The sequence below is a fragment of the Sodiomyces alcalophilus genome (genome assembly GCF_042370955.1).
Source record: "Sodiomyces alcalophilus JCM 7366 unplaced genomic scaffold ACRALscaffold_8, whole genome shotgun sequence".
NCBI lineage: Eukaryota > Fungi > Ascomycota > Sordariomycetes > Glomerellales > Plectosphaerellaceae > Sodiomyces > Sodiomyces alcalophilus.
In genome coordinates, this window is record NW_027263539.1 from 2,663,585 (window position 1) to 2,688,253 (window position 24,669).

General features: G+C 54.4%; 9 protein-coding genes across 9 annotated transcripts; 4 read left to right on the forward strand and 5 right to left on the reverse strand.

Annotated features, from left to right (window-relative positions):
* Positions 1-2,443: 2,443 nt before the first annotated feature.
* ACRALDRAFT_2073723 (uncharacterized protein) lies at positions 2,444-3,301 on the forward strand (the record flags this gene model as incomplete). Its single annotated transcript, XM_071022231.1, has 3 exons — positions 2,444-2,507; positions 2,608-3,208; positions 3,271-3,301. Coding segments are annotated over 3 exons (696 nt in total), but the record flags the coding sequence as incomplete, so codon positions are not given.
* A 613-nt stretch (positions 3,302-3,914) lies between these two features.
* Positions 3,915-5,711, reverse strand: ACRALDRAFT_2030181 (uncharacterized protein; the record flags this gene model as incomplete). Its single annotated transcript, XM_071020645.1, has 5 exons — positions 3,915-3,947; positions 4,028-4,492; positions 4,571-4,917; positions 4,998-5,376; positions 5,541-5,711. The coding sequence occupies 5 exons, from the start codon at positions 5,709-5,711 to the stop codon at positions 3,915-3,917; spliced, it is 1,395 nt and encodes a 464-aa protein (XP_070872150.1).
* Positions 5,712-6,601: 890 nt separating this feature from the next.
* Positions 6,602-9,275, forward strand: ACRALDRAFT_2112952 (uncharacterized protein; the record flags this gene model as incomplete). Its single annotated transcript, XM_071023607.1, has 2 exons — positions 6,602-7,894; positions 7,992-9,275. 2 exons carry the CDS (start codon positions 6,602-6,604, stop codon positions 9,273-9,275), a joined length of 2,577 nt encoding a protein of 858 aa, XP_070872151.1.
* A 200-nt stretch (positions 9,276-9,475) lies between these two features.
* On the reverse strand, positions 9,476-10,309 carry ACRALDRAFT_2112990 (uncharacterized protein; the record flags this gene model as incomplete). The annotated part of the gene is made up of 1 exon (XM_071023609.1): positions 9,476-10,309. The coding sequence occupies one exon, from the start codon at positions 10,307-10,309 to the stop codon at positions 9,476-9,478; it is 834 nt and encodes a 277-aa protein (XP_070872152.1).
* A 268-nt stretch (positions 10,310-10,577) lies between these two features.
* ACRALDRAFT_1036659 (uncharacterized protein) lies at positions 10,578-11,285 on the reverse strand (the record flags this gene model as incomplete). The annotated part of the gene is made up of 1 exon (XM_071015031.1): positions 10,578-11,285. One exon carries the CDS (start codon positions 11,283-11,285, stop codon positions 10,578-10,580), a length of 708 nt encoding a protein of 235 aa, XP_070872153.1.
* A 3,078-nt stretch (positions 11,286-14,363) lies between these two features.
* ACRALDRAFT_1066050 (uncharacterized protein) lies at positions 14,364-16,837 on the forward strand. The gene has a single exon (XM_071017273.1). The coding sequence runs from the start codon at positions 14,420-14,422 to the stop codon at positions 16,685-16,687; it is 2,268 nt and encodes a 755-aa protein (XP_070872154.1). The 5' UTR covers positions 14,364-14,419; the 3' UTR covers positions 16,688-16,837.
* Positions 16,838-17,170: 333 nt separating this feature from the next.
* ACRALDRAFT_1083575 (carbohydrate-binding module family 50 protein) lies at positions 17,171-18,151 on the reverse strand. Its single transcript, XM_071019470.1, has 2 exons — positions 17,805-18,151; positions 17,171-17,711 (listed from the first exon to the last, which is right to left on the reverse strand). Exons 1-2 carry the CDS (start codon positions 18,000-18,002, stop codon positions 17,319-17,321), a joined length of 591 nt encoding a protein of 196 aa, XP_070872155.1. The 5' UTR covers positions 18,003-18,151; the 3' UTR covers positions 17,171-17,318.
* Positions 18,152-18,918: 767 nt separating this feature from the next.
* On the reverse strand, positions 18,919-21,280 carry ACRALDRAFT_1083576 (uncharacterized protein; the record flags this gene model as incomplete). The annotated part of the gene is made up of 9 exons (XM_071019471.1): positions 18,919-19,113; positions 19,188-19,245; positions 19,325-19,455; positions 19,541-19,954; positions 20,068-20,169; positions 20,265-20,315; positions 20,384-20,668; positions 20,765-20,987; positions 21,070-21,280. 9 exons carry the CDS (start codon positions 21,278-21,280, stop codon positions 18,999-19,001), a joined length of 1,590 nt encoding a protein of 529 aa, XP_070872156.1. The 3' UTR covers positions 18,919-18,998.
* Positions 21,281-22,512: 1,232 nt separating this feature from the next.
* On the forward strand, positions 22,513-24,105 carry ACRALDRAFT_2077848 (glycoside hydrolase family 18 protein; the record flags this gene model as incomplete). Its single annotated transcript, XM_071022321.1, has 6 exons — positions 22,513-22,580; positions 22,667-23,181; positions 23,248-23,297; positions 23,384-23,474; positions 23,628-23,904; positions 23,970-24,105. Coding segments are annotated over 6 exons (1,137 nt in total), but the record flags the coding sequence as incomplete, so codon positions are not given.
* Positions 24,106-24,669: the final 564 nt, after the last annotated feature.

Sequence of the window (24,669 nt, forward strand, 5' to 3'; positions counted from 1 at the left end):
ATTCGCATCTTACCCAAGTACCTAAGAAGCCGTTCTTCTATTCCTTTTCCCTTTGATTTGAGATTATATTTGTCTAACTACTAAGCGAGGCAGTCTGTAGTAGTAGGCTCCTTGACTTGCATTTTGGGATGAGAGAACCTAGATGTAGAAATTTCTCTAGCGCGTAGTGTAAAGATATACCCGATAATACGTGGGCACTGTATATATAGTCCAATTTGTGGAATAGAGATATAAATCAGAAAAATACTAAAATGGAGCTCAAAGTAACAAAGTCGTCGACAGCCCTTGCTATAAGGTTAGACCAAGGCAATTTGTTTTTGAGATACAAAGTAAAGGGGAAATTCGGATAAGGAAGAGAGGTACAAATCAGCTTAATACCAATCCTGATTACACTTAGCAGACGACAATATAGGCTCAAAGTCAGAAACGAGTAATAGTAGAGCTAAATTAAGACCCTCAATATTCAAGGTAGACGGCCAGCCTATCCACAACCCGTAATATGTAAGCCAAGGCAATTAGTATCGGAAATAAGTGTCTTAGTCTCGTGCAAAATACAGCATAGGAGCTCAGACTTAGAGTGCCATCGTATACAGCGTCAGAGACAGATATAATCCTTCATAAATTGGATAAGCACCGAAGACGACAACGCAGAGGCCAGGCCATGGCCCTGATTTAACTCTTGAGGCTGACCCAAGACATAGCGAGGGAAAGTGATATTGGCTATCCTTTAACACCCTTTATGGAATGATATTTGTGTAAATGGTAGACGAACAAGACGTTATATTTACTCCCATCTTCGCTGTCCCTGATAAAGCCGACAAACGCGCGCGGGTAAGAAGATGGCTCATAGTGCCCAGAGCCAGTGAGATTTTCTATGTAAGAAGAACATACCCTAATCTTTCACATGCAAAAATCCCGAGCCGCCTGCCGAGGTAATTGGATTTAAGGATCAATTATAGATAGTTGGGTGTGATCGCTCATTCGGGTCGCAGTTTCTGGAAGGTGTCTTTGACGTTTCCCGCCATCGTGCAGGACAATTGAAGCCCCCGCCATATCAGCGAGCCACCGACGCAATGGTGCCGCCAAACTTACCAGGCGGCAGGGTAATGGGCATGGAACTTACTAAGTACGACATCCGAGGTAGACTTGCCACAATAAGATCGGCAGTCCTCTCACCCGTAATATGCTGATATGCATCAAGATAAAAGGGTCATACATGTAGGCAATGTCGATCATGAAATCACAGGACCATACCGCCGCCTATTAGTATTTGTACTCAATGTGCTTTTAGTCACTTGAGATGTCTGACCTTCTTGTAAACTTCAATGTTATTTTAAGGGGTTGGCTTCACCCTGGAATCTGTTGACATGAATTGCTGTCCGCATGAAGTAAAAACAATCAATATGAACATCAAATCCAATGAGAACAAGAATCGCATCCACTTATTACTATCTGAAAATGAAACGTCCGTCTGGTCGACCCCTTGTGTTAGTGTAAAGCAGAGTGAGTGTCTTTTCTCTTCGCCGTGACGACCGACTGATCCTCGTCGTGCCCACACGATCCACACCGAGATCAACGGCAGATCAATGACCCTCCAGAATCATCTCCCGAGCCCCCCAGAATTCATTCTTTGATGACACAAGAATTCCTACAATAGCCGTGTTGTATATATGGTCCCGTTCCAGTCCTCGTTGCAGTCAAGGGGGAGCCCACTACACTAACCAACCGCCCATGATGATCCCGACACTACCTGCCTAAAGGAGATTGCCATCAATGTCTTCTCAGCTGCCTCCCCGTTACATTATTGTTCGTTGAGTCCTAGTGGATCCGGGACACAGCCGCTACCAGACGGGAAAAGCTCAACATACCGATTTCTCGGGGATCAGCACGTCGTCCAGTCCCCCTCCCCATTCCCACTGTTAAGGCACTGCCTCCTGCGGATCTGGCAAACACCACGTGGATTATTCAGGGACTGTCGCTGGGCTTTGTTAATTCTCCCCTCAAAAAGGGGAAGGTAGCAGTAGGTCCATGACGCTGGCCAAGCACACCCCGGAACGGGTCGCGCAGGAAAGAAGAAGATTAGAGGATTGAAGCCTGAAGGATGGAACTTCCCTAACGGCATGCGCCGACGATGGGCGGTTGTTCTGAGACGGACAGGGCCGCGGCCTGGGTGATCGTCAGTCGTTCATCGTAGTTGGGGAGATCAATAACCATGTCCTTCTGGGGATCATCAAGCGATGATGGCCCAAACGGAAACATAAAAAGGGGCCCTCCCTTCGGCCACCATCGTGCTCCAATGGTCCCCCAATTATAGGGAGATTCAACAGTGAAGCATCAAGCCCTAGACTACAGCTATACCACTTGCATAACCTCCCATCAGCTGCCTTTTGCGAGTCTCGAGTGCGTCTTGGTCACAATGCAGCTTCGTGACCTCCTCCTCGCCCTCTCGGCCACCACGGCATTGGCTGTTGTCAACGAGCCTTGCGAAGGGCCAAACGGTATTGCTGGTACGCTTATCCTTGCCTTATATTTCGCAAAGTTCTTCCTTACCTCCGGCGTTCACTCCCCCCTTTAGCTAACACAGCCCCATTCTTCCTCTCCTCGCAGGCGTCTGTGTTTCTACTGCAAATTGCGCAGCCGCCGGTGGCACCACCATCAACGGTGCCTGCCCTCTAGACCCCGCCGACATCAAGTGCTGCTCCAAGCCGTCCTGCAACAACGGCGCCGACGGCAACTGCCGCTGGGTCTCCGACTGCGCCGGCAATACGGTCGCGGGGCAATGCCCGGGTCCCGCCGGCATGATGTGCTGCAGCTCCAATGAGGTCGGCTTCGGCGGTTACGACCCGAACCCTCCCCTGCCCCCCTCTAGCAGCTGTCAGAAGGTCGCCATCGACGGCGCCAGGATCATTAACGAGCAGTTTCCCGGCCGCACACGCGAGTTCTTCTGCATCCGCGATTGCGCATGCACCTCGTCCAGCAGCGACCACTGCTGCGGTCGCGCCATTGACTTTATGATTGGCGATAGCGGCGGTGCTGCCACCCTCTCTGGCCGTGAGATGGCTGAGTGGGCCATGAACAACCGCGGCGTCCTGAACCTCAAGTACGTTATTTGGGGCCAGAGGATCTGGAGCCGTACCGTCGACAATGTTGTCCCTTGGGAGCGGTGGCGTCTCCAGGAGGATCGTGGAGATATCACTCAAAACCACTGGTATGTTCTTCCTACTTGCCGGTCGCCCTTGGTCAAGGCGCCAATGCTGATGAGAATAAAAGGGACCACGTTCATGTCAGCTTCAACGGCTGAGTGACCTGATTCTGCACGACTGATGCTGCGAGCCGCATCAATTTGTTATGCAGACTGGTTTCCAATGCTGCGATAAGATGCCAGGGAGATGAGTGTTATCTTGGATTTCATTAATGTTTGGGAGACGGTCTACCGTGCCCCATGCCTCTGCACGCCTTCCCCGGCTATGCGACTTTTGTGATCTATGACACTGGATGAGCGAGTGATTCATCCATGCCACTAAAGGAGATATTACATATGTGAGGAATATACATAGACCGCCTTCAGAGTCTGAATGCGTGGCAAACCAAGCCGACGATGCCGGAGGAGAATGATACAAGAAAAAGGGGCTGTAGACCAGCGAAATCCCCCTACCCATTAGCGTAACGCAACTCACCGCCTGGGCGTTGATCAAGCCAGTGAGATGCAGTTGGCTCACGGCCCGCGCAGAATAGAGCCGGCAGCACATCCTGTGGCAAGGGCTATTCTACCGCCGCTTCTTCGCCAACGACCAGGCGTCATTTGCACTGATCCAATTTTTCGTTCGTGACTGACGTGAAAGTGGATGTCAGACGCCCAGTGTATCCTTGAGGGTCACTAGATTAGTCTCATACCGACGACATCATGGCAGACCTTATGTCAGGGTCTTGTCAATGCATTGGTAAAGCTGCATGCGGTTAGCGTCTTCCTTGGACTTTGGCACCAGAAGGAGAGGCGAGGGGGCCAGGAAGAAAACCAGCAACGTACTTCATCACTGTGAGCAACGCCTTGGTTGGAGAGGTAGCGTGCCATGCCCCGAATCAGCTCTTTTTGCTCATCCAAAGTCAAACCGGTGATGGCCAATTCCATGACAGTACCGAGACTCGCGGCCTTGTTGATGGCGATGAAAGTGTGGTAGTATATGTATGTGAAGAAGCCCATGATGAACTGGCAGTCCATCCGGTCAGTCATGCCGCCGTGTCCAGGAATGGAGTCGCCAAAGTCCTTGATCTTGAAGGTTCGCTTCAGGCCAGAGGCAAAGAAACCGCCAAAGGGCGCGATGAGGGACGCAAAGGTGGCCAGGACGAGAGTGTGGAGCTGGATAGGGGGAATGGTGAAGGAGAGGTTGGTGTTGGACGGCAGGAAGAAGAAATGGGGGAGGCTGTAGAGTTTGGGCAGGAAGACAGGGTTGGGCTCGCATTCGAGGCCGGTGAAAATATTGGCGGCGAGGTCCTGAAAGTGGTCAGCAACGGAAGCTCTGGGTTGTGGGGGTGAAAGACTGGACGATGCTGAGAGGAAGGGATGACTTACATTGACAGGGCAGATGAAGTAGTTGGAGCGCATCAGAATCTTTGTGATTACAGCGCCACCCACGAGCGTCATGACCCATGCACCGACGAAGCCCTCTACAGTCTTCTTGGGAGACAGCTTGATGAGCTGGGTGCGGCCAAAGGTGATGCCGACCACGTAGGCGAAGGTGTCGTTGGTGATGACGAGAGTAGCGGGGAGGAAGAACCAGATCATGCCCTCGAAGACGTTGTTCATGATGAAATGAGCCTGGACAACGATGAGGTACAGAGCCATGTGCGTCCAGGCGAATTGGGTGAACTGGAATTTGAAGTGCCCGGCCTGAAGAGTGGTGACGAAGAAGACGAAGCCTAAAGACAAAACACGGGTAAAGAGGGCCAGAGGTCAGCCAATGCAGTCCCAGGACTCCTGTAGCAGGGGGCGGACGTACCAAAGATGTAGAGGAGAAAGCTGATGAAGCGATGATGGGTGGCCAGCGGCAGGAGAACCTTGTCGACAAGGACGATGTGTTTGAAATAGTAGATGACGGATTCTCCGTAAAGGTAGTACATTGTGGTGGCCAGCCAGTACCAGTTCAAGCTCTTGGACGGGCGTAGCTTGCGGGCGCGGCTCGGGACGCTGGATATGGCAATGACCTCCTTGAAGGAGACGACCTGAATGCCCGTCATGACGCAAATGATGTAGATGTGACCCATGAAGAGGGCGGTCAGGAAGCCGGCCACCATGACCAAGGTCCAAAAGGTGCGGGTAATGAAGTTGGCCTTTTTCTTCTCGTACTCGGCGCGTTTCTCATCTTCGGGAGACTGACGCTGTTTGGCGGGATCGCAAGGTTAGCAGAAGAAAAATGGAAGCAGAATGTGGTGACGCAGTGCGAGCGGAATCCAAGAAAGAGAAAACAAAGTAGGATTCTCGCGGTCCTCGTTCGGACAATGGAAGCAAGAGAAGGAACACGGCGTTCCAGGACAACCCGTACCTCTTTCATCTCATTGGCGGTCTTCTGTTGCAACTGGGAAGACGACGACCTCGACTTAACTGGAGGCAAGTCCTCTTCGCTGTAGTCGCTGAAGCTCGAGCGGCGGCCTTCCGAGGCATGTCCATTGTTGGCCTTGTGGGGAAATCTAACCCCTCGCTTTCCACGCGCCATTGTCGAAGGATGGCCCGGGGAGGTGGGGGGAGAAGGAGATGGCAGACGTTATGTGCGGACGACGTGCGGTCAGGGAGCTTGTGACGACAGGTCGGTTTGTCGGTATGTCGGTTTGGCGCTTCTCGAGCGAGAAGCGTGGTCGACGGTTGTAATGAGCGGATCGTCGGAGTCGCAGACGAACGCAGACGGAAGGGGTCGGTCAAAGGGTCCCACGAAAACGTCAGGCTCGTATCCGGACGAAGCGGAGGAAGCTGTCTCGAAAGCGAAGGGTTTTTGCGATGGGTTACTAATTTGAGACAGGTGGGTGCTGATGCTAAACTACCCAACTGCGTAATATATATAGGCGACAGATCGGCAGTAGAAGAAGAAAACCAGAATGCTCGCCTGGGTGACGAGAAGAAAAAGAATTGCGGGGAAAAGAGAGGAAGGAAGAGTGCAGCCAAAGGGTAATAATGATTGGGAGGTGAAGTTGGTAATAATCGGGTTATTATTTTAGGGAGCTGGACTGCGACGTTGGAGGTCGAGGTCCAACCAGAACTGCGCCTCTGCAGAATCCTCCTCACTTACGTATTCCACCTCGTTTCGTAAGTAATTGATATGTAATGTGGCTGAGTAGCTGCAAGTATGTGGAGCACGCAAGCCACAGGGGGGTACGAATTGAGATACCTTACCTAAGCAGGTATGCCGTCTGATTAGATAAGGCCGTTGTGTTCGTGGGGTCTGATAAGATAAAGACAATGTTTCCATCTCGTCCAGCACATTTACCAGCCAAACGACCCTGACCACCACAAACCACTACAAGTTCGCTCACTTTCCTTCGACTCAACCCAACTCCTACAGACTGTCGTCAATGGACTCATGAAAGGGGTTTCTCCCGCCATTCGGAGGTCATGGACGACTATTCGGACGATGGCTTTGACGAACTCAACCAGGACATTCTCCAGGAGCTCGAGAACCATGCCATCGTCCAGTTTACTCAAGCCCAGACGCAGGCCCGAACCCGGGCACAGGCGCCGGCACAGGAAAAGACACGGGAAATAACACGGGCGGAGACACAGACCAAAGCTCGCCAATCTAATGGAAGCATTCCCGTGCCAGTTCAGGCCCAGGGTCCCGGTTCCTACGAGGTGATCGAAATCGAGGACGACGACCTTGACGATTCCGAGCTGATCAATGGCTTACTCCCTCCTGCGTCTCGCGCTCCAGGCCAATCCAAACCTCCCGTCCCGCCCCCTCCTCCGCCGCCTGCTGCCCCTCCGGCACATCCACAGAGAGGCCAGCTGAACAGGCCTCTTGCTGAACGTGCCACTCTTGCTCACCATTCTTCCTCGCAGCAGCAGCAGCAATGGAACGCACGCCCTGGTCTTCCTCCCGCCCCGTCCTACACCCATCCTCCGAGCTCCGGCCGCATACTGCCACCGGGCTCCACTCCCAGCCGACCTCCCCCCCATCGCCCTCCGCACGGTCAGTTCGTTCGGCCGCCTCCCACGTCTACCGCCCACCAGGCTTCCCAAGGGCCGCCGCGAAACCCCTCGTCCAGCGCCACCGCCAGCAATGACATTTTCGCGGCCCTGCAACAGCGAGTCAGAGTACTCGAGGCGGAGCTTTACACTGCCCGGGGCGAAATCGCCATCATCCGGTCTAATTCGACCAAGGCCCAGCAAGAACATACCGCCGAGTTGGGAAGGGTGCAGAAGCAAAATGCCGAACAACAAGCGAAGAACCAGAGGCTCGTCGAGCAGGCCCTTGCCGCAGAGAAGAACGCAACCACCGAGCTGCAGTTTTTACAACGGGATCTCCAAGAGGCGAGCGCGCGGGCAAGACGGAAAGACCCAACAGCCGCCGCGCCCAAGCAGACCGGAGCTACTGCGACTGGCCGTGCGGGTATCGCGACAACACCAGGGAAGACGAACAAAACATGGAGCGTTGCGGACGGGTTCGACGACATGGATATGGTGGTCAGCCCCACCAAGGGACGAGCCAGAACAAGGGATGCCGGCGCCGTAGCCATCCCACCGGCCGAGCGGACACCCTCCAAGGGCAAGCGAAAGCGCCCGACTCTGGAGAGTCCTGTCATGGCCTTGGAGACGCACGAGGCAGATGTTCCCATGGCCGAGGACGGCGAAGCAGCCGCCCCATCGCCCGTTTCGTACGCCGCTGCCCCGAACGCTCTCCCCTTTGAGGTTGGTCTTGTTTTGTCATGGTGTCAATGGCAAACATGTCTCGCCGTCTTGGCACAACTGGCCCGCCGTCATACTGATGTTTCCCCCGCGCCTGTAGTTTCTTCCGCTCGTCTTGGACCACGCCTCTCTACACGGAGAACCGCCGACATTCGAGATACTCACACGCTACTCGTACCCCTCTGATCCGACCACCTCCTTCGCCGCCATCATTCTTCGAAGACTGCCTCTCCTTGGCAATCCGGGGGATCCTTATTCACTCCTCATCGACTTTGCCGGACTCATCGTCGACATGTGGCATCAGTGTCTCGAGGAGAAACTGTACCGACCGATTTGGGACCTGGCATCCCTCGTGGCCTTCACGTTGCAGTTACAGACCGTCTCGGTTGCGCCGTACCTCATCAACAACATCGTGCCGGCCATTGAAAAATCCATCTACAAAGTGGCAGAGATTCGCTTCAACCGGTTCAAGCGCATCTCGAGCGCCGTGGCCGGTGATGCTGCCTCAGAGGAACTGGAACAGCAGATCGATACCACTTTTCTCTTATCGCTCCTCCGCCTGATCGGCATGGCGAGCGTCACAAGCGTGACGCAGACGGACGAAGGCACCCAAACCCGGCAAGCCGAGTTCTGGCGCATGGTCCCGCTGGACCTGGTCCTCATCTTCTTGACCCCCGGTCAGCGCCTGGACGACGTACTGGGCATGATGGATCTCCTCTGCACATCTGCCCTACCTAAATCGATCGGCCCCGTCTCCGAAGAACGCGATGCGGAGAGTACCGCTCGCATGGTTCTGGAGAAGCTCACTTGCAACCTCGTGGATCCGCCTCGGGAGGCATCTACCCCGCCGCAGGTGCATATCGTCGGGCTCGCGGCCCTGCGCACTCTCACGGCTTTCGCACAATCGACCTTTGGAGCGCTGCAGATCGCCCACCACGTCAACGCGATCCCGCGCATGGTGGCAATGTTGGCTGGGCTCGTGGACGAGCTGTATGGTGTATCTGAACCTGTGGCGGTCATTGGAGTGGGAGACTCGGCCCAGGCGAAGAAGATGGCGCCTGGCCACCTCACAGACGAGTCGGACGGCACGGGCGACGACTTGGAGGGCATACACAAGCTGATCAAACAGACTGTCCGGCTGCTTCACCGGCTGGTCACGGACCCCGAAACTACCGACGCGGCCAACATCCAATCTAAACTGGCCATGGCCTACGGCGGCTCACATCGATACATCTTGGCCCTGTCGCGGATCCATTTCGCCGAGGAAGATTTGGTGTACGAAGCTGGCATCGACGAGGAGACGGCCGACCTCGCCCGCGAACTGTGCGAGTTTGTGGTGACGCCGGACGAGGGCGAAGGTGTCAGGGAAGCCTTTGGCGTGTGATGATTACGCCAAGGTGCGGATTTTTGCTTTTTCGAACGGTGGCATCCCCATCGCCAAGCTGCGAATCCGGGGGCACCAGAAGCCAGGCTAGCCGGTGCTCCATTTGCCATGTTTTGTGGTTCTTACGAGTTACTGATCTTGCATTAACGGAAGCCGCAAAAGCAATACCCCAAGGGTCCCCGTCCCGTTGCCTGGACCTGTCATTCATAGGCGGGTGCTACTCCGCCCCGGAAACTCGTGTCCTCCAGGTTGCTCATGAGGGCGCTCATCTCGTCCTCGAGCTCCGCGGGCGAACAGTCTCGCTTCGCCGTCTCAAAGTCTACCAAAACCACGTCGTGCCCATCCCGCACAAGAAAGTTGTGTTTGTTGATATCCCCCAGCTTGATACCGAGCTCATGCAACCGGCCCAAAGCCTCCTTGCAACCGTCAAAGTCCCCTGGCCCCGCGGCCCGCGCGCTTTCCACCCACTCGGCGACGAAGCCAACCACGCGCCCGTCCTTGCCCTCGGTGAGATGGCCCAGAAACTCGGGACCGACGCCGGTGCCACTGATCCATTGGTAGGCGGCCGTCTCCGCCTCGACAAAGGGGATTTCCCAGGGCCAAACCGCTAGTTTGACGAGCACGGGTTTGCCGCCTTGGACTTGGGGGTGCGTTGAGACGTGGACGCGTTGCCTCGGTCGGTCTTGTCGGGTGAAGTCCAGCTCGTTGAGCTTCACGGGATGCCATACGTTCTTGACCCCGGCGAATTGTACCGTCTCCGTTTTGACAAAGGTGGCCTTGCCTGTGTCGGGGTCCCTGGCTGCGTGGCCCTTGTTCCAATCGCCAGTGGGAAAGGGCGGGAAGAGTTCGCCGAGCAGGATGGGCTCGAAGGTACGGTCGTCCTCGGCCCCGCGAAACGTGCCGGGCGATGTGGTTACGTACTTGACATGTTTTCCATCGACAAGGAAGCGGTAATCGCTGTCGTCCGCATCGTCTTCGTCGACGAGACATGCGAGAAGGCGGACGTTGGCGTTCTTTTGTTGGGGCCCGACCATTGTGTAGAATCGGTGCTGAGACGACGGGAGCTGTTGAGAACTGGGAGGTGCGCAGAGCTGGAAGATGGGGGCCTGGGAAGGCCAGGAACGCGAGACAATAATTGTCCAAGGGTTTTAGAGATGCAGTGTCCCGGCTGGCGAAAGACCCTGGGATGGAGAAGTGTGAGGATATGGAGTACGCGCTGGGATGTTGGTCTTTGGCCCTGCATCTCCCAGGACGTATAACCAATCAGCTCGTCCTACATGCCGCCCAAGCTTGATCTCCCCGTCAGACTGGAGTGACGTGCATGAACCTGCCGGGTATCCTTGGCGTCTCCTTCACGGGTCCATACCTCGCAATGTGCTCCGATATCCCTTCTCTTGTATATTTGATCCTAAAATGCCTTGTCTCCTCCTTCTCGTCCTTGCAGCCAAGGCAGAAGTATCCCCAGTCGGCCTGCCGGCCAGCGTCAAACAGATACGGTGCGGTGATGATGGCCATGAACCGCAGAGGTTCCCTGGTGGTCCTGTCTACCTTGGGAAGGCCAGAACCCTCCAGATCCTGGATGACAGCCCGCCGGTCGAAGAGTTGACGACGTTTCCGCACCAGATTACCCCCTCCACTGGCCAAGGCGGTACAGTACCGCCCGGGCAGGTTCATGACACTTGGGGGGTTCGCCGCACGTAGGCGCTGGCGGCTGGTGATGGCACTGGGCTGGCGTGTCCCGTCGGGAGGGAAGAAACTGGACGCGCGGCCAATGGTGAGGGGCAAGTATTCCAGCCGCCGGGTGAAGCAGAAGTAGCAGACTCGGCGGCAGTCGATGAGGTAGAGATGGTCGCCAAAGCGCTCGCACGAGGAGCATCGGGTTGTGGTGAGGGTTGCGTATAGTACACGGCAGTCAAATGCGTCTGCCTGGATGCTGAGAATGGCGCGGATGATGTCGGGACAATGCTTGAGGATGGCGGCGTACTGGGGGAGCGAGTCGACGAGCTCCATGGTGCGGCGGTTGACGCGGCGGAGACGGGTCAGCGACGGGAGGTCAGAGTATAGCAGGACCTGGAGGAGGAGTTCTGCTGGGAGCTGGTCGAGTTGGCCGGCGGAATAACGCGGGGAGGTGGAAGTGTTGGCGTATCGCCCATTGTCAAGAGGACACCGCGTCACCAGCTGGGCATCGTCTAGGGTGTTGTCGCAGATGTTTTGGTTCGTATAGGTCGTGAAATCGGGCAGATCGGGATATGTTTTCTCCATCGCGGCGCGCTTGAGTCGAGCTTCTGGTATAAGAGCGGATGTAATAGGTACAGTGAGTAAGCAAAAGTGATGAGTAGGTAACGCGCGTAGGTGGCTAAGAAACTACCTACCCGGGAGGGGGGGGGTTCTGGACAGTCTAGCCTTATAATAACTATCAGTAATATAATAGCCTTATAATGTTATAGTCCGTAATTATGTTAACATACTGTGGATTCCATTAAATAGCCTGTTTACTAACACGGGTTAATATTATATCGTAATAGTCAGGTATATTAGCGTAGTGATTCTAAGCAGTAAAGTCTATAGTAACCAGCAAGAAACAGCATCCATAAAAGGTACCCTGTTATACACCACAGAATATCGTATTAGTTATTCAAGGCCCACGAAATAACTAACTAGTTTGAATACACTGACTATTTCTGTTAGTATTATTAAGCTAACAGTATGTTACTACTAACAGTGACTAAGTATATATACTTCTTAGAAAGTATATCCTCTAGTAAAATAGGAGGGGTAGTATATACAGATAAAGTACCAGTACTATATCCCGGTAGGTCCTTCTATAATAACAAAGGTATCGTCAGGAGGCAGGGCAGGCAGGGGCAGCAGCGTACATACTTCCTAGATCCTTTTCTATCTATCTTTTTTTCCTATAGATCCATCTACAGCTAGGTCTTCTTCCTTTTCTATAATAACTATAGTAGACCTCTTCCACAGCAGACCTCTTCCACAGCAGACCTCTTCCATAGCAGACCTCTTCCATAGCAGACCTCTTCCACGATAACAGAGGTAAGCAGAGTCCTATCCACAGAGTCCTATTAAGCTAACCTCTTCTATAGCAGGACCTCTTGCATAGCAGCAGGACCTCTTCCACGATAACAGAGGTAAGCAGAGTCCTATCCATAGAGTCCTATTAAGCTAACCTCTTCTATAGCAGCAGGACCTCTTCCACGATAACAGAGGTAGGCAGAGTCCTATCCACAGAGTCCTATTAAGCTAACCTCTTCCATAGCAGACCTCTTCCATAGCAGCAGACCTCTTCCACGATAACAGAGGTAAGCAGAGTCCTATCCACAGAGTCCTATTAAGCTAACCTCTTCCATAGCAGCAGGACCTCTTCCATAGCAGCAGTATAAGGGTATATTAGGCGTGGCCGTATTTCAGGACCAGGACTTCTTAAGGAAGGAGGCTATAGAAATAGTGTGTTTATACTAGTATATAACTTAGTACTTTAGAGGAATATCCTAATATTAGAATTCTAAGGCAAAATAGATGGGTATAATATAGATATAAAGTGACTATATATATACAGGAATGCCTAGATATATACCCCCGATATAAAATCTCTTTAATCCTGTCACTATATTAAAGCAGATATTATAAGCTATGTGACTCTAATATTAATATAGGATAGACTATCCGGTTATATTCACTGTCTAGGCGGAAATACTAACTACGCTGGTCACTATATGGCAGTCTCTATACTAAATACAGGGACAGTAGCAACACTATGATATAGTGAAGGCCCGAAACAGTAAGTGGCCTGGACACCCTAGATCCTAGTCATAATAGTATTAACATATTATTGAATACGACCTGACTAGGCTTGTTATTCTGTAGCTAGCCTAAGGAATACACTGTCCAGGACCCCCCCTCACCCGGTTAGGTACTCGTCATTAATGCTTACCCACTATACCTAGGTGGGTACAGTGATGAGACAAAACTGTCGAGCGATTGTACTTGCAATTCCACGCCAATACGTAGGCAGGCACGGAGGTGCATTTACTCGACATTTGTGCCGACTTACTTGTACCTACGTATGTACTGGGTGCAACACAGATGTCGAGTCGCTATCCCACTTCGTACTGTACATACTGGCTGACTTACAAGAAGCACTTGACGACGGGAGTTTGAAATAGCAGTAACTCTGCAGATTCTACTCCAATTCACAATATTCAGCTCTATATAGGGGATTCCTTTACGACTTTTTCAAGTCAAATAGGTAGGGCTACAGCAAGCGTGGAAACGCCTTGGTACGCGTCGTGGGATCAAGGTACCATTCGCTGGACAGTTTAGCCTACCGTGTGGACACTGTGTTTGTCACTGGGTGTACGTACCTAATATCTAGCCTCCACAGCTTGGGAATATTCTTCCTCCTCCACACGCACGACATTTTTCCCATCTCACCTGTCTTACTGGCCACATGTCTGTCAGTCCTGGCTGGATTGCCCACCGGCTTGCATGTCGACCGGCCAGCATGATTCCGTTTCCCGAATGCTTCAAGGTGCGCCCCAAATCAACTGCAAACCAGCACAGCGGGGATGTTCATCCGCATCGGATCGACAGAACGAGTTGCTTCATCCCTACTCATGCGGGGTGAGTAGGGGGTCCCAACGCGGCAAAACTTGGCGTGTTCCTCTGTCAAAAGCAAAACTGGGCTGAACGGGGATGCATTATAGGGCGTCCGGTGGTGTCCTAACGGCTGAGCGAGCACGGACAAGCCCGAATATCGCCAGGCTCGAGACGTGGCTGGTCCACCACTCTCACTTGTGCCTCTTATTCGACCTGGCCTGGCCTCGACACCACTAGTCTTTGCTTTTTCTTTCCTTCCCCCTTTGTCTTACGTTTATTTTTCAACTCTCCTATGTGAGACATCGCCATTCAATGGCCTCGGATGCGCAATGGTCCCCTTTGCTTTTGCGCACGGAAGGTCTAGCGGAGGCCTGCCACGCCGTACGGCCAGGACCTCACCTCCATTCAGAATTCGAACCCGTCCTGGCTCCGTCTATATATCATGGCCTGGGTCACCCAATGCGCCTGCTGGCGGTGGAAACACAACTAGGCGTACGAAGTAATCGATTTACTCAATTGTCGCCGCGAAAATGAAGATCCTATTCCTCTGCACGGCGCACAACTCGCTCTCCCAGCGCCTCTACCTTGTACTCTCGGAAGCTCACTCGGTCACTGTCGAATATGCGCTGTCGGACCTTGTCATGATCGAGGCGGCCAATCTGGCCAAGCCCGACTTGATCATCTGCCCCTTCCTCACGTCCCGCGTACCCCGTGAGATCTACGACAAGTACATGACCCTCATCATCCATCCCGGACCGCCCGGAGATGCCGGTCCCAGTGCGCTGGACTGGGTCCTGATGGGCGACGATGGTTCGGAGCCCGACCCCCAGAGCCTCCTCCAATCGATGTCGCTGAGCCGAGACGGACGCTCCCACTGGGGTGTCACCGTGCTTCAGGCCGTAGAGGAGCTGGATGCCGGGCCTGCCTGGGCCTTTGAGCAATTCCCCCTCGACATTGACTCTCCCCACGTTACCAAGTCCACCCTCTATCGCGGCCCCGTCACTCGCGCCGCCCTGACCGCAACCCTGGCCGCACTGAACCGCATCGTGGCCGCGGCATCCGGTCAGAGTCTTCACACCCCGCCCCCATCACCAGGCTACGAGGGCAGCGAGATGATGCTACAGTGTCACTTGGCCGCCCAAGTATCAGCTGGAGCACCTGCTATCCTCCCCAACCTTTCACCCCATCTCAAGCCACAACCCGCATATCGCGTCCTCTCCGCCACTCTGCGGACGCCGTTCCTAGGTGGCGAGACTCGGCGCCGCCCGCTCCTCCAAGCTGCACAGCGCGCATTCGACGTGAATATCCATACGGCGCGCGAGATATCACGCAGGATTCGATGCGCCGATTCGCAGCCCGGCTGCCTCATCCCACTCTTCGGCATGAAGCTGTACGTCTACGGCGGTACCGTCGAGGATAACCCCGATATCGTCTCCCGACAACCGTGCCAGCCGGGCTCCCTCATCGCCTGCCGCGAGAACAGCGCCGTGTGCCTGGCGACATGGGATGGCAGGGGTGTCTGGATCACCCACATCCGCCGCGTCAAGCGCAAAGTCGATGCCACCCTCTGGCCCAAGGTCCCCGCCGCCTCCGGCCTCCGCGAACTCGGCCTCGTAGACGAAGAAACGCTGTCGCGGATCCGCGCGCCCCGTGCCACGCTCGACTTCACCAAGTCGCCAGCCCCCACCTTTCAGGAAGTCTGGGTCGACTTTGCGCGTTTCCCCGGCGGGTACCGTGTCGCGTACGTACACTTTGAGTTTTACAACGGCGCCATGAGCACAGGCCAGTGCAGCCACCTGCTCGAGGCACTGCATCATGTCGTCGCCTCGGGCGGCGCGGACGGGGCCGCCAAGACCGAGCGCCTGGCCGCCGTGGTCCTCATGGGCGGCAAGTCCTATTTCAGCAACGGCATCGCCCTCAACGTCATCGAAGCGAGCCGTGACCCGGCCGCCGAGTCGTGGCGCAACATCAACCGCATCGACGACGTCGTGCAGTTCCTCCTCGACGACCTGCCGCGCCGCGGCATCCTCACCGTCGCCGCCATCCGCGGAAACTGCGCCGCCGGCGGCGTGGCCCTCGCCGCGGCATGCGACGTCGCCATCGCCGCCAAAGACGCCGTCCTGAACCCCGCCTACCGCGCCCTGGGCCTGCACGGCTCCGAGTTCCATTCGCTTTCGTACCCAGGGCGGTGCGGCCCCGCGGGCGCCAAGAGGCTCCTGCGTTCCATGACGCCGCTCTCGCCGTACGAAGCGAGGCGCATGGGCCTCGTCGACCACGTCGTTCCCGGTGCCGCGGGCGAGACGGTCGACGCGGCCGTCCGGAACTGGGTGCGCGGCCTGCTGTGGGACCCTGCCTACGCCTACGTGCCCGGGAAGTGGAAGAGCAACGTCAACGTCAGCGCGGCCGGGTTGGCGGCGGCCAGGGCGGAGGAGCTGGGCGAGATGGCCAAGGACTTTTGGAGCGCGAGGTCGGCGCGATACCACGTCCGGAGGCGGGATTTCGTGCGCAAGGTCAAGCCTTGCAGGACGCCTTTGCGGTTCGCGGCGCATCGCCGGTCGAGCGGCCTGCTGGACGACGAGGAGAGGGACGAGTTTGATGATGTTGGTGCGTTTGAGCAGAGGGCTGTGGAGGCCGAGGTGCAGGAGAGGATGAAGAAACTACTGACGGGAGTGGAAAGTAGGGAGACGTCTGGAGCAGATGCTGCAATTCCCCTCCGCCGTCCCAATAAGGGCGCGAGAGTGGCCGACTCTTGGGACATGGGTCCGATATTCTCCTGCTATTACCAGGAAGCCGTCTAGTTTGGACAGTCTTGTCTGTGTATAGTAAGCGTTTTTATTATGATGATTACGAATATGTATATAACATGGTATGTCCAGATGATTATACCCTTTGCCCAATGGAAACGTTGTTGATAGTAGTCGTGATTCAGAACCTCGGTCCATCCCGCCCTCGAGAGGTCTAATGTAATACGGCAGCTTTGCTTGATTTATTCACCTTTATCATACCGTGACTTGACTTTAGTTTTATTTGTTACCTTAAAGCGGCGACGTTTGTTAGAATAATCCGCATGTGGGTCCGTATTCGCCGATCGGACTCCGGACGGTCGGAGATGGCACGGGCCGTGGCCCGAAGCAAGTCCCGGTATCGACTATCCCTCTATTTAAACTTTATAGTAAGGCTCTTTATATAATGTTTTATAAAGGATAGCGTTACTAATACGATTATAAGGAGATGGATACACTTTAGAGGTAGCTTAATCTTAGGGTAAACACATGTGCACGCAAGGCAATACTAGTATATTCTTTTTAATTTGATTATCGCGGTGTCTCCCTCTGGCGTTTATAGTCCCTAGTAACAATACAGGCCAAGGGAAGCAGAAGCTTATCTAGATGTCGGCCTAAGGAATTATACGCACACAGACCCAGACGTTCACCCAAAGGCCGCCACAGTCAGAGCCGCCGACGTCGTCCCGATCAAACCGACACAGACGTGGACATTGGCCCAGAGCCATGCGCAGGTAGCGCCGCCGACGGTGGGGTTCCAGGTTATGAATTGGGTGAGCAAGATGCCGTGCGCCGATGCGATCTCGGCACAGTTGTCACCAGCCTCAACAAGGTAGAATCGATTGCAGTTATCCACCATGCCGGGCTGGATAGGCTGAGGAGTGGTGATGCCATTGTCCGGAGGCGCCGTCGTTGTGGGTGGTTGTTCCGCAGTGGTCGTCGTGGAGGACGTGACCGGAAGCTCGGGCTCGCCCAAGGCCTCGACGCAATAGGACCGCTCAGGCTCGATGCCCGCACAGGCGGCACCGATGGATGGGTTCTGCAACAAGCGGGAGTCAGTTTCTCTCGTTCCCATGGGCCACGGCCACCGGACCCTCGTGAAGAGTAGGAAAGAATGGGGGCTGGTGCATACCCATCGCCTGAACTCCTCCATGGTGATCCAGCTGGTGTCCAGAATATCCTCGCAGCTCTGGGTACCCTCGTAGTTCACCCACCACGTGCAATGGGGCGACGTGTTGGGATCATACGGGAACCGAGGCGCCGGGCTACGAGCCAGAACGCATGTTGACGCGGCTGTTAGGAGAAGAGCCTTGGTGATAAGACGAGCCATCGTGGATTGCGAGGGGTCTAGGGACAGTAAGTATAAGACAAGCGGTCAAACGTTCGGCTGAGACTCGGATCGACAGATTGCTTCGGATGGCCGGGCGATCACAGACTTAATCATAATGGGCACCTGAAAGTTACAACAGTGGCTGGCTGCTCATATACTACACTGCCCGGCTTAAGCGCATGTCAGTGGCAACCGGCACGGGGTTCCCTGGAATTGATCAACGGCCTTTAACGCGCGGCCTCCTCTCCCACTAACGGCCTGATGACCCGACCCGTGCTCTCACATGACGGCTCTCCGAGACACGACCGTTCAGTTCACACTTTGCGTCGACTTGGTAACAAGTCAGCATTCAGCCCGGTGTGACGACAGATGCATGTTCTGCTTAATATACGGTGTCAGGTGGCAGCTCGCTGAGTAAGGTGGTGACAGAACGGACCGAACTGCGCCAGTCCACTGCATTGGACTATTGACGGCGTATGTACGTAGTAGATCTATGTCCGAATTCTGCAAGTCGGTGAGGCATTTTCGCGCGAAATACTTGCGAAGACTGGAACGTTTATTGTTGTTTGGAGCATGCAAACACGTTACACATGGAGAAAATGGGCTCGGGAAAGATAGAGTTGCATTCGGCATTCCCCTATTGTCCATCGAGTTGGTCCTCGCACGACGTTGACGCTGCACGTGTCTATATATCGTAAAGCTTATATAGCTAAAGACGGTAGTAGAAAAGGGGTAGAAAAGGGGTAGAAAAGGGGTAGAAAAGGGGCGGAAAAGGGGCGGGAAAAGGAGTGGAAACGTTCGTAGACTTTCAAGGGGCTAATAAGGGCGCTCGACTTAATATAGTCTATGCTTAACATATAATATATCACGTGGCTTATGACTTAACGGATCACGTGATCCAGATAGAATATCATAGCTAATAATGCTATTAGTCCGGATTATTACTACGCCGAATAATAATATAAAGTTAATTAAGTTGATCGAATCGAGGCTAAATTAATTGATTGAATTGGTCGACTGGATCTGGTCGAATAGCGACGCTGAAATTTGTGTGGGCGCCGCATATGTGGTCGTCACGTCGGGCACCTCGGTCCCGTTCACGGGAGCAACGCTTAAAGAAAAGAATTAAGGTCAGACAACTTTGACATACTCGGGACGTTTTCCCTGGTGCAAGGTCAGGCTTACCAGTAAGATCGGCCGACGGCCAAGTTGGTACACTCGCTGTCGATAGTCGGATTCATGTCTGCCTCTCTTGTGCTTAGCAGACTTCATGTTCTCTATTCTGCTCCTCATGAGGACGCCACGCGGGAACTTCGGCTTACTCCTAAGTTTGTGAACGGTCACTCTGTACCGCAGGGACAGCTGGGTGCACGTGTCCGTCTCGGTGATGATGTGAAACAACCCGCAGTTACGAATGGTTTGCGGACGCGGGCGAGCCGTGGGATCCGGGGTTCTTCACGGAATATTGAATACGCGATCAGATTCTCTCTTGTTCCGAAGAAGCATCAAAGTATAGGCGAGAAGAAGGAAATACTTACGCTGTCGTGGTGAAAACGGTCGACGTCGCGGCCGCAGTCGTCGTCGGCGTGAACCTGCCCTTATGCGGGCCGAGGCAGACCGTGTCGTGCTTCAGCAGCATGCTTGACCGGTGAAGACACTTGTTCCATTCGAGGAACTGCCACATGGAGACGTTTTCGAGTTTCTTCTCCACAAAGTCCTGCAGGTTCGTGATCTCGTCGACGATGGCAGTCTCGCAGGTCAGGGGTAGGCACAGGCGTGCACCTCGAAGGGACTCCGGGCCATAGTACTGTACCGGGTTGAAGCTGCGGATGCACGCGATCGAAAGTGATTCCCTTTGCGCGAACTCCCAGATCATATCCTCGCTATTGCTGGGAATGGTAGTCGTATTGGGGCACAGGTCCCAGTCGATGCCCGGGTCATTATCTTCGGGGCTTTATTTTTTCAGGGGGAAGGGGACGCAAGATTAGCATAGATCTGTACATCTCCGTGTCGAAACTCCAAGGAAGATACATATAGTTGAGGATATTGAGAGGCTCCGACTTACAGCTCAATCCCGGTGAGATTCTGGAACGGAGCAATCACGGCATCTTCTCCCTGAAGATCGCAATTACGGACCATATTGGCCCAAGTCTGTTCGGTCCAGGCGCTGTCAAGGCGAAGAACAGTGAGCATTAGGGGTCAGCCTGACATCTTTGAGAGCCGGCAGCCGGAATGGGATGTAGTGCATTGCTCAAGACTCACTCCCATCGCATATGAGACCACTGGCTTTCCTGGCCCATGGCAAAGGTTTTCCTGTGATTTTCTTCACTTTAGCATGTCTCGAACTTACTGTGATTCGACGTCTATATGGCCAAACTCACCAGAAGCAGCGGTTGCACTGAATCTCGAGGGGATATTCGTCCCAATCCAGCGCGTTGGAGCTGCCGAGACTGTGCCGCTTTGCCCCCTCAAGAACGCCGCTGCGGTCCCGGAAGTAATCCTCGGCGGCATAGTCCCCCTCTGGGAACATCCACTCCGGAATGTCGTCGACGTGCTTGTCCGCAAACTCATCTTCCGGGAAACACTCGCCCGTTTCCTCGTCGATCCAGCACTTGGATGTGTGTTCTGGCCAGGTGAGATCGCCGTCGTCCCCGGAAATGTCCCATCTTGAGTACGTCAGCGGTCAAAAGATTCCCAGTGAAAGTTGAGACTTGCTTGTGTTCATGTTGCTTGTTGGGTTCGCCTTAGGTAGCAATACTTACCCGCCCATGGCCTCCTGGCAGAAGCGCCCTCCAGAGCTCTCCCTTAAGCATAGCATATCCGATCGGTGCTTGACAAACTCTCCAAACTCGGCGAAGGAGATGTTGCCAATCTGAAGGCTCAGCACATCTTCGCTACATCTCAATGCCAGTCGATCGGCAACATCGGAGATATCAGTCTGGCAGTTCGACTGGCAAAACGCATCAAGCTTCGCCGCAGTGAGGTCTGATTACCAATGTCAGCCGCGCCCTAACTTCCAAGAGACTTGCCGTCGAGATCAATATATCGGCCTCGCGGATTCACCTACTCAAGGTATAGTCGGGGAACGTCAGGCTTTGCACCATGGGCGGGCATCTGAGCTGCGTGTTCAGGGCAACGGCGCAGGGTTGGCTAATCTCAATGGTCCTGAAGAGCTGGACGTGGTGGCCACCGAAGAGGCTCACGGTGCTCACCTGGGCCGCGGCGGGACTCCAGAGTGCCAAAAGCGCCGACATGAAAAAGACTGTCGTTCCGGGCATGTTGTAGGCTGGTGAAGTCTGATGTCGATGTGAACATCAATATATCCATGAATTGACATCAATTCAATATTAATATCAATGTCGATGTCGATGTCAATGTCAATGTACGTGGATAGAACTTGATGTCGAAGGGGGGGCGCCCTCATGAAGAGAATCACACGTACGGTCTTGGAGCCCTACAAGTACATGTAAGCCTGAGAGAGAGCGAGAGAGCGCACATGATAAGCTCTTGCCGTCGGATCCCAATCGCATTGGCCAGGATCGCCGCTCATCCCATCCACAATGTTAGGCGAAGTGTGTGAGTACGTGTGTGTGTGTCTTACTATCCTTGTGCTTGTGTGCATACCATGGCACCAACGCCGTCGGATATGCCCCTGTGCGCCCGGGCCGAGGGCAAAGAGCCTGTTTCACGCTCGCTCACTCAGCAACTTACATAGCCGCACAGCTAAGCCTGCGGGTGGAATGCTGATCTCTTGAGGAGCACGGGGAGTTCGCCACGCACCGTGCTCCATCTAACATGGTCATATGGAAGGCTCCCCCTAAGCTCACGGAGGGTGGACCAGGAGGAAGAGTTCAAGAGTTGGTGGACAAAACGAGGGCCCATTCCGCTGAACCCGTCTGCACTCCGACCTGATAAGTATGTAGGTAGTAGTTCGAGCTTGCGCACGCTTAACTGCCAGCCTATTTCTCGAACACTGCGTGTTGACTCTGACTCTGGCTTCTTGGTACTCTAGTCTCGTTTCTTTATATCATCATGAAAGTGCCACGCACGCTCAGTCTGCGTGCTCTGGGGCCTCTGGCCACTCTCGTCGGCATGCTCGGCAGTGCTCAGGCCCGGACGAATGACTCTATGCAGCTCTCTCGCGTCCTTCAACAAGACGGAGGGTGCTCGGCGTCTAACCCTTGCGAGCAGGGCTGCTGCGGCCAGTTCGGCTGGTGTGGCTTCGGCCCTGAATTTTGCGGAGATGGCTGCCAGGGCACATGCGATGCCCTGGCGGAATGTGGACGTATGGACAATGGATACCGACTCTTCCCATATTCGTTGCCGACCATATGCTCATGGTCCATGGATAGCCGGCTGACGTGCTTTTCGTGCAGAATATGCCCTTCCCGAAGACGAGTTTTGTCCGTTGAACATTTGCTGTAGCGGAGATGGCTTCTGTGGTGCGTGCCACTCACAGTCATTGCTGCCAGCCTGTCGGCCCTGTTACCAATGACTGACTATCTTACCTCATACAGGAACTACGACTCTATTCTGTGACGATGGGTGCCAGAACAACTGCGGCGCACCGAGCCGACCGTGAGTACCGAGTAACCGAGCCTTAGGGCCCGGGGGCCCCTGAGACGACGTCGACTGTCACGATGCCCGCTGACATGACCTTCCAGATCTTGCGGCACGGGCTCGGGAACGAGCAACAAAAAGACCATCGCCTACTATGAGAGCTGGGCTCTGAACCGGCCAGGCTGCGAATGGCGACCTGAAGATATCGATGTGCAGCTGCTGACCCATATCAACTACGCCTTTGCCCTGGTAGGAGACGACTATCGGATCGCGGCCATGAACCCGTTCGACCCGGCCTTATACACCAGAACTGTCAATCTCAAGTCACAGAACCCAAGTCTCAAGGTCTCTATTGCCGTAGGTGGCTGGGCTGTCAGCGGCCCCCCTTTTTCTAACATGGCCCGGACCCAAGAGAGACGCGCCGTATTTATTGAGTCCGTGGTTGATCTCCTAGATACTTACGGGTTCGATGGTATCGATCTCGACTGGGAGTACCCCGTGTCCCCGGATCGTGATGGGGCGCCTGAGGATAAGGAAAACTACGTGCATCTTGTCCGAGAACTCCGAATGGCTCTGCCTGCGCACAAAGAGATTACCGTGGCGATTCCCGCCTCCAACTGTAAGGCTGCCTCGGCCTTGGAGACAAGTGATGATGTGAACGAGCAAGAACTGACACCGTGGATAGGGTATCTTAGGCACTTTGACGTGGAAGCCATGGCGTCTTATATCGACTGGGTAAGTTCTGCGGAGAGCGGCGCCCCCTTGTTCTTTTTCTTTTTTTTTTTTTTTCTCTTCTCATTAAACTGATCGCGTTCTTACAGTTCAACATCATGAGCTATGATATCCACGGCACATGGGACGGAGACAGCGAGTGGTCGCAACCCGTTGTCCAGCCACATACGAACCTCAGTGGTGAGAAGATTAAGGCCTCCCTAGACCCAGCCTCCTCCTAGACATCCTCCTAGACATCCTCCTAGACCTCCTCCTAGACATCCTCCTAGACCGACCTCCTAGAGAAACAGCCTGTTGTCACAGATTCCTGACATGACATTGAAACCTACACAGAAATTGACGAGGGCCTGGACCTTCTATGGCGAAACAACATCAAGCCGAGCCAGGTTGTGCTTGGCTTGGGATTCTACGGGCGGGCATTCACACTCAAGGACCCCAGCTGCACGGAGCCCATGTGCCCTTTTGAAGGAGGAGCTGACGCCGGCTACTGCATGGACACGTCAGGTGTCCTCTCCAATGCCGAGATTCGTCGTGTCCTCGACCGGACGGGGGTCACACCGATCCTCGACCGAGAGGCTGGCATCAAGTACATCAGCTGGGAGGGCCAATGGTGAGCCCTTTACAGCCAACCTTTTCTTTTCTTTCCTTACTGACTAGACTGACCGGACTCGTCAGGGTTTCCTACGACGATGGCGAGACTCTAGCCTTGAAGACACAGTTTGCCAACAACAGATGCCTGGCTGGCAAGATGATCTGGGCGGTCGACCTTGATGAACCCGGTTCTCCGACCCTCAAGGCTCTGGCCTCAGGCTCAAGCTCGGGCAGCGGAGGAGGAGGCATCGGCGGTCTTCCTGGGGGGATTTTCAGAGACCTTTCCGTTAACGCGGCACTCCGAGTAGACCGAGACCTCAAGTCGCAAAACGAGGCCCCTTCGGTACGTTCTTCACCACGCAACGGCCAAAGTTCAAACTCGAACTCATCCCCTGAATGTCTAGACCCTGATCCTCACCGAGTGTGGCCAAGAATGCCCCATGGGGTGGCATGCCATAACCAGAGCATCTGGCGTGGTAATTCTTTTCCTTTTTTTCCCCAATTCTTGAAATTGCCCTCTCTTCTCTCTACCCATTGATCTTCTCTCTACCCATTGAGACCTCTACTGAGACGTGAAATCTATAGTGGGCTGGAGCGGGAAAAGACGTCGAAGAGTGCATGCTTGGTCGAGGTCCTAATATGATGAATAACAGGAAGGCAAGCAGGGGTAAGCGGGCTCTATGCGCACCGGACACTATCGAGGTAGAAGGCTGCTCTTGGGTTGGAAAGCCGCTTTTCTGCAGTCCTTCACCCATTTTCTCGCTCGGGTTTCCGATGCCTGCTG

Bases quoted from the DNA above. Each gene is read 5' to 3' on its own strand.
- ACRALDRAFT_1083575 (XM_071019470.1), bottom strand. From the start codon at position 18,002: ATGGCTCGTCTTATCACCAAGGCTCTTCTCCTAACAGCCGCGTCAACA. The intron at 17,712-17,804 runs GTATGCACCAGC...CGCTTGTTGCAG, and splicing joins TGGAGGAGTTCAGGCGATGG to AACCCATCCATCGGTGCCGC.
- ACRALDRAFT_1066050 (XM_071017273.1), top strand. From the start codon at position 14,420: ATGAAGATCCTATTCCTCTGCACGGCGCACAACTCGCTCTCCCAGCGC.